Source organism: Mandrillus leucophaeus, unplaced genomic scaffold, assembly GCF_000951045.1.
Source record: "Mandrillus leucophaeus isolate KB7577 unplaced genomic scaffold, Mleu.le_1.0 Scaffold681, whole genome shotgun sequence".
Lineage (NCBI taxonomy): Eukaryota > Metazoa > Chordata > Mammalia > Primates > Cercopithecidae > Mandrillus > Mandrillus leucophaeus.
In genome coordinates this window covers 73,458-81,403 of record NW_012107375.1, presented here as the reverse complement: position 1 = coordinate 81,403, position 7,946 = coordinate 73,458, and the positions used below count along the sequence as shown (strand labels likewise).

The 7,946-nt window shown below is 46.6% G+C and overlaps 1 protein-coding gene across 1 annotated transcript in view; it reads right to left on the bottom strand.

Moving 5' to 3' along the window:
* The window catches only part of ZNF275 (zinc finger protein 275), a 17,014-nt gene extending 11,377 nt beyond the window's left edge, over nt 1–5,637 (bottom strand). Inside the window, exon 1 of the mRNA XM_012002232.1 lies at nt 5,560–5,637. Coding sequence (XP_011857622.1) covers nt 5,560–5,587 — 28 coding nt within the window. The 5' untranslated portion in view covers nt 5,588–5,637. The remainder of the gene's footprint in view (nt 1–5,559) is intronic.
* Nucleotides 5,638–7,946: the final 2,309 nt, after the last annotated feature.

Below are 7,946 nucleotides of genomic sequence, written 5' to 3'. Positions count from 1 at the left end.
ATGACGAGTTAATGGGTGCAGCACACCAACATGGCACATGTATACATATGTAACAAACCTGCACGTTGTGCACATGTACCCTAGAACTTAAAGTATAAAAAAAAAAAATAGACAACTTGATGACATAGCAATACAAATGATCTCAAAAGAAGCTCAGAGAGAAAAAAGAGTTTTTAAAAACAAACAGCATCTCAATGACCTGGGGTAAGAGAAAATGGTCTAACACCTACATAACTGGAACCTGAGAAGGTGAGGAAAAGTAGGGGAGGGATAAAAAACACAGTTGAAGAAATAATGGCAGGACAGTTTTCCAAATTTGATGAAAACTATAAGCTCACACATGCAAGAAAGTCAGTGAACCCCTAGCAAGACTTTAAAAGACCCATAATAATCAGACTGCTGAAAAACCAGTGATAAAGAGAAAGTCTTCAAATAGCCAGAGGAAAGAAATGATGTTGCTGCGTGGAGAGGAACAAAGAGTAATTACTAACTTCTTATCAGAGAATGTACAAGTCAGAAAACCAGTGCATGACATTTTTAAAGTGCTAAAAGAAAAACAAAACTGTGAACTTAGAATTCTATATTCAAGGAAAATTTCCTCCCAAAATGAAGGCAAAATAAAGTTTGTTTTCAGACAAAAGCTGAGAGAATTCATCACCGGCAGATCTCTACTATAGGAAATACTAAAGGAAATCTTTCAGGTTGAAAGAAAATGATAGTAGGTGGAAAGATGGATCTACACAAAGGCATGAAGAATACCAGGAATGTAAATATGTGGGGAAATATACAATGCTTTTACCAATCTCCCTTTTAAATGTTTTAAAAAACATTCAATCATTCAAAGCAAAAATAATAAAAAGGTAGTGTCAGGTTTATAACATCAGAAGTGAAACATATGATTGTGTGTTCTGGCAAGTCCTCCAAGACTCTGATACATGCTAATAAGCCAACAGCAGAGATCAAATATATACTAAAAATAATCTGAAAGAAGAAGGGTAAAGAAAAAGAGGGGAAAAAAGAATGGAAGGGGCAAATAAAAACAAATAGCAAGATGGCAAACTTAAACCCAACGACGTGGATAGTTAAGGTAAGTGTAAATTGACTAAATACTCCGATCAAAAGGCAGATTGTCAGGCTGTAATAAAAACAAGACATACTGTCTACAAGAAACTTTAAATATAAAGGCACAGATAGGTTAAAAGTAAATGGATGGAAAATGGAAAACAGGATACTAGAACCAACATAAAGAGTCTAGAAAATCCCAATGTCATAAAAAAGTGGGGGAAAAATGAATGACAAATGTGGCTAAGAGCTCTGGAGACACTACCAAAGAGCCCTAGAACTCAGCAGGAAGAAAGCTGGAGGGTTTCAATATAAAACCAACAGGTGCCAACGTAGGATGATATGCTGCAGATGACAAAAATGTGAATCCTTCATAGACGATACAGGCATAGATAGTTACTCTCCCTTGAAAACCCAAAGAGGGTAAGGGAAGGGGAGGAGATGGCTAGGTATATATTTGCATTTCAGGAGAAAAAAGGAAAGAAGTGAGAGTGACTTGTAGCTAGAATAAGCACATCTCTAATGTGTATGTGACCACATGGGGTTGGAGTTGGGGAGAGTCAAGGTCTAGAAAGATCTGCTTTCTTTTTCTGTAATGTGAGAATTTTTAGTAACCAAGCTGAATTTTGTTGGTATCAGAAAAGCATAACAATTGTAAAATATTTTGGTTTTAAAAGACTTTGAGTAAGAAAGATGCTCAGCATGTGAGAAGCCAAGGGCTGAGGCCAAGGAGTCAATGGGGAGTGGCCCTTCGCTTGGGTAAAAAATCCAGCATTTCCTGGGATCCCCACACAGTAGGGCAAGTGCAGGGGAGAAGGGCTGGCAGGAATCTGTGGGCGGTCCACGAAGGGCAATGACCAGAAAGCCTAGAGACAGGCCCATGGGGTTGTGACTTCCTGGGCTCCTCCTTGCAAGCTATCAGCACCTAAGAAGTGCGGGCAGAAGGCCTCATCTAGTCCCAGAATCCAAGGAAGCCCCATTCCCATCTTTAACTGGCTGTCTGGCACAGGGGCTTCCCCAGTGTGAGTTCATGTTCATCCCCAGGTGCTCAGCAGCCATACCCTCTCTGTCCCACTGTCACCTGGGCAGGGCCCTGTTGGTCCGCTGGATTCCTCTGGTATACATTCAATGCCTGATTTGACTTTGGCTTCCAGTACAAAATGAACTGGTCATAAATTATGTACACAATTCATTAAAAAAAATTCACTTCCAATTGACATTGACATTTGGCTGCCAAATGGAATGGAGAGGGGGATATTGTGGATATACCTTCTGAGAAAGAGGATCTGTTAGAGACCTCTTCTCGCTGACTTCAGGCCAGAGACCTAAGAACTTAGCCCTCTGACAAGGCTCTGCCCCAGCCCCCTAATCCCATATCTTGCCCTGCCACATCGCAGTGACATCCAGACACACTGGCCTTCATTCAATCCTAGATAGGCCAAGACTGTGGCCTTCAAGGCCTCTGAAACTGCTGAGAGTACCATGGGCTTCTCATGGATGGCTCCTTCTGAGAATTCGGGCCTCAAGTCTATTTTTATTTTTCTGAGACAGGGTCTCACTCTGTCACCCAGGTTGGAATGTAGTGGTGCCATCACAGCTCACTGTAGCCTCGACCTCCCAAGCTCAAGTGATCCTCCCGCCTCAGCCTCCTGAGTAGCTGGGACTACAACTGTGTGCCACCACCCCCAGCTAAATTTTTAAATTAAAAAAAAAAACAATTGTAGAGATGGAGTCTCACTATGCTGCCTAGACCAGTCTCGAACTTCTGGACTCAAGCCATCTTCCCACCTCAGCCTCCAAATGCTGAGACTACAGGTGTGAACCACTGCACCTGGCCCACATCAGGCTTCAACTCTAATGTCACCTCCTTAGAATGCCTTCACTCTCTAGTGTCCGTCATAGTCTACTCGGAACATTTTTGCTAACTAAAAACTATCCAATGAAATTGCTTGTTTCTAACTGACAGTCCCCAGGAGAAATGGAGCTCCAACAGCGCAAGGGTGCTTTCTCATTCTTGGTCACTCCTGAATCCCCAGTGTCTGCAGCAGCTCCTGGCCCTGAGTGGGCACATGATAAATTGCGGGGTGACTGAATCAATGTGTGTGGGGAGTGGCATGTTAAATGAAGCACACTTCCATTACCGGAGCATGCACTACACGTGTTTGGAGCCATGCATCTCCCTTCCTGTAATTCACTTATCACATCCTGTGGTTATTACCGCCTCCACTCACAGAGAAGGAAACCAGGGCTCCAGGAGGTTAACTTGCTTAATATCCATCTCCCAAGATTTGAGACTTTTCGAACCACACCAGAGAAGAGTGAAATAATATTCCACCTATAACACCACGCCACAGCCAGAAGACAGACTGGGGGTGAGGCTTAGTGTCATCTAGGCCTAATGGCATATATGGGTGTTTGGGTGCTGCCTTTAAACCATCCTGCTAACATGCCCTCACTGCACAATGAGACATGTCATTCCTCTCTCTCTTTCTCCGTCTCTGTCTCTTACACACACACACACACACACACACACAGTCCTCCCGAGCCACCCACGTTTAATCGAGTGAATCCTCCCGAAGTGTTCCATTTAATAGGGCAAATCCTACTGAAGTGTTTTTACTTAATTGGCATGATTAACTGTTGAAATCCTGGAGCCACAACTCCCAAATGAATTGTTAATAATCCTTTCCTGTGCAGCAACAGGAGTGCCCCTTCCTGTAGCAGCTCACCCAGGGGACTCAGCCTGAGAGCACTTTAGCTCTCAGTGGCTGCATGATCACCACCCACAGTGACAGAGCCCCTCGACATGGAGATCATTTAAAAGGTACTCATAAAAATGGGAGGAAAGAAGTGGGCCCTGCTTCCACAAAAGGAAATGAAACTTTGCATAATTAATCAATCAAGTATATCAGGTAAAAGAGCTTCATGAGAAGCAAAGGAAGGTCATTAAAAAAAAGATAACACATTAATCCCTACTGCAGATCAAAATAAAATTATCATCAATCCTAGAGATAATCGGATCATTTAGGATCTATGTTGCACAACTGTTCTATTTTAAAATGGTGGAACTAATCAGGAAAAGAAGCTGGATGCTGTGACAAAAGTGACAAATGCAGGTGTCCACTGCCTTCTGACAGTGGATCTTGGGGAATCAAGGTCGAAGGAATTCCAGACAGAACATGAAAATCATTGTAATGCACACCCGATGGACACACAGGGTAATGCTGACCTTGAAGTAAGGCACTTTCACTCACAGCACAAAAGCATGTCCTGAATCTTGTAGGGTGCACTCCTACATACAACTGGGAAATATGAACGCTCAAAGAAATACTGTGGGAAAACACATTTCCAACCCTTAATATAAGTGGTATTACTCTCCTTCTTTCAATGGGATCTGAAGATAGTCTAAAGACTATAAACTCCCAGAAAGCAAAGGCCCTGTCAAGGTCAGCTGTGAATTGCACACTGGACCTAGGCAAGCACCATTACACTGCAGCTGTTTAACAAACATCTGCTAGAATAAATGGAAAATAATGATGTCAATGTCAACCTACTGCCTGATAATTTGAAAAATTATGCTTTCTAAAACACGAGCGCTCACGTGAGCGAACAAATCTTCCTGCTCACGTGCTTTAGATCGCAATGTAAATTTTAACCAACTTATTTAAATCAAATTTACTGCATGGAAGCAGAAAACACTAAGAGACTCAAAATAATCATTCCACTTCGATGTGGAAGAACAGAAATGAAGAGTTGAACTCAACAGAGACAAAAAACAACCCACGTCACAAAATGTAGTAATAATGAGATGTTTCCTGGTTGTCTTTGGATTAAAGACACTCCTGCCTCACTGCTGAATGTTTGGCTACTGGCTAACAGTAGCTTCTGAGCCTAAAGACCAGCATTCAACTGATTTTATCACACAAATAGCCAAGCAACATTCTCTAACAGGTGCGCTGTCCTTCCCTGGGCAGGGGAAAGGCAGCGAGGCCACCCAAATAAGCCTCATCTGGAAGGTTCCAGAAGCTTCCAAGGGGTGCCAGAAACACCTGAACTCTCTGAAGCATCTAAATAAAGACCTGGAGCAGAATGTCCTCAGGCCCTAAAGCTTGAGTTTACCCAGAAGACAACAGGTGGCTTGTGTTCTGTTCAGTTCTAGGCCAGAGCAAATGTACCCCAAAGGGTGTCTTCAAAGGTTTCCACTCACAAGAGATCCAATTCAGATGGATGGCTTCTGCTCCCTCTCCCACCCAAAAGGGAGATTAGATTCCAAATTCTCTTTCCTGAATATCTTTTCTCCTGTGAGTTGTGTTGCTTGGATTGAGAGAACTGTCTCTGGGCAAAGACAGTTCAGCAACACTGGCATAGATGAAAATATAAGTGCTTCTGGAACCAAAACGATACTCCTCACCATGTTGTAACCCCACCTATAGGGTCTTCTGATAGCATGCCCAGCGTCGAGGCCAGCAGACACCACGCATAAACACCGAGACTTACCCAAAAGAGACACACACGGATGACTCATCACGGCTCAGAACTACTCCAACGGATCAGCCTGGCAGGTAAGGTCCCACCTGTTGGATTGCAATAATTCAGGTGAACAGAAGCAGACCCATGTGCGCCTCCCAGCAACCTGGCCCCCACATTTTGGGGGATGTACTGAACTGGGCCAGATACAGGGTTCAACTGAATGTACACCACCACAATCTGGATCCACCCTAGCCAGGTCAGGATGCAACCCTTGAGCCAAGCCCAGGGCCATGCTGGGCCTGGCCTTCATGTTCTTTCCACCTGACAGGCCAGGAGGCAGAAGTGAAGGCCCCACGTGGGCCCACCCTGTCCCGTCCCAAAGCAGCAAACAGGCTGCTACTCTAAGTAGCAGAATCCTGAAGGGTCTAAAGAGAGGGTGTCTCACCAGGAAAGTCTGTCTCTCTTGGGGTATTTGTGTCTGTGTGTGCCTTTTTCCGTATGTGTGGGTGGGAAGGCATCTGTTTCCTCTCTCACTTTGCCTGGGCACCTGTCTCTTTCTGTTTGGGTTTCTATCTTATTTCTTTTCTATAAAAAGCCAGAAGGTAGACCAGAAGGGGATTTTGTAGTGTTTGTTGTACTTAATTGAGGAAAGTTTTGTGTTCCCATTTCCCCAAGAATATTCATGGCATCTTACTAAAAATCGAAATAAATTGTAAGTATAGCTGCCTTTAGGTAACACTGCCTGGATACAAAGGATTTGAAACTGGGGGTGGGGTGGGATGCTATGCAAATTGCAAGGAGCCCAGGGCCATCCAAGGAGCCCAGGCAGGTTTGGGTAAGGGCTGGATCATCGGGTGAGAAAGTTGGTTTGGAGTTCACTAACAACTCATATGGGAGTGTAGCTGGTTTGGGAGAGACCAAGGGATCTGCATTTTTTAACAAGCACCCCAGGAGATTATGATGCAGAGCTGCACCTCCTTAACACTGGGCCTGTCTAGAATCTGGAGGTTCCCAGATTCTCCAACTCTCAGAATCTCTGTCATTGACAGAATTCCTGCCCAGGAGCCTTGTGAAATGGGAGCCCACTATCTCCGAGTCTGTGCTGATGGTTAGAAGAGAATTCACACGTTCTAGTAGATTTCCAAGGGGTCCCTCACAGACAGAAGGCTGAAAATCACTACTCAATAGGGTTCTATATATAAAACTCACAGTGTCTGGCCCAGTTCAGTAGTACATCTCCCACAAATGTTACTAGGGGGATATACTGAACTGGGTCAGACACTGTGCAAGTGGCTTCTACTTGAAGGTCCAATGTTGTGGGGTGGGGGGACTGTGGGGGTGGGGAAGGGCTGAGGCAGCATTAGTACCTAGGGGAGGTGCTGTTCCCGCAATCCTATCTGAAATTCTCTTGTAAAGGAAAAATGTCGGGCTGAGGTTGAAGAGGAAATGTTTCATTGACCAAGGAGACTGGAGGGGGGCCGTGGGCCCAGCTAGGCCAAGGCTGGCTGGAGGGCTTCAGTTGGAACAGGGTGGCAGGGTGGGACCTCTGGGAAGAGGGCCAGGAATGGGGGTGGGGGTTGTTTGAAAGGGACCATGGACTTTGGGCAGCAGGCGAGTGGGGGCGGGGGGAGTTGTGGAAAAGACATGTAATTAATCACCCAAATATAGACTGGAGGAGCCAGCAAAGGAGTTTAAGGAGGCAGGGGCACTGGAGTGGGAGATGGCAGCCCCCAGTAGGGGAGAGAAAAAGACTGGTTCAGACAGAGGGCCTTGAGCTCAGCTCACGGCCCCCTTTCCCCTCCCTCCCCACAGTTCTCTCTCTAGGCTACCTACCTGCCCCCATCCTCCCCACCAAGCTGAGGCTTAACCCCCACCCAACCTACTCAAAAGGAAAGGAGGGACTCCCCAGCGGGAATTGTTCCCACCTAGCCCACCCTCCCAGCGCTCAGACTGCGGCTCAGCCCCTCCCCTAGACCAGGGAAAAGTCCTTTAATCCCCACCCCTACAACGCCCCCTCCAGATCGGGCTCCCAGGCGTTAGAGGCGGGGGTCCTCTCTTTCTGCCCCTGAGCGGTTCCCACTCCTAGCTTCCCCCAAAGAGCAGAGCAGGCCTCCGCACTTTAGCAATTCCCACCCGGGACCGCCGCCCCCCGCCCGCCTCGGGAAGGCCTTCGGGCCTCTTCGTACTCGTCATCCGGGACCCGTTCCCAGCTCTGGCCCGCCCAAGGCCGAGCAGCTCTCCAACAGCCCAGAGACGCCCCCTCCCTGCACCGTGCACTCTTCTGCGGCCCGCACACTCGCTCCAGCTCCGCACACGGTCCTGCGCCTCCTGCACATCCTCTCGCGGCCCTGCACGCTCACTCGGGCCCTCAGGTCCTCCTGCCGCCGCCACGATCACCTCCGCCCTGCGGCCCC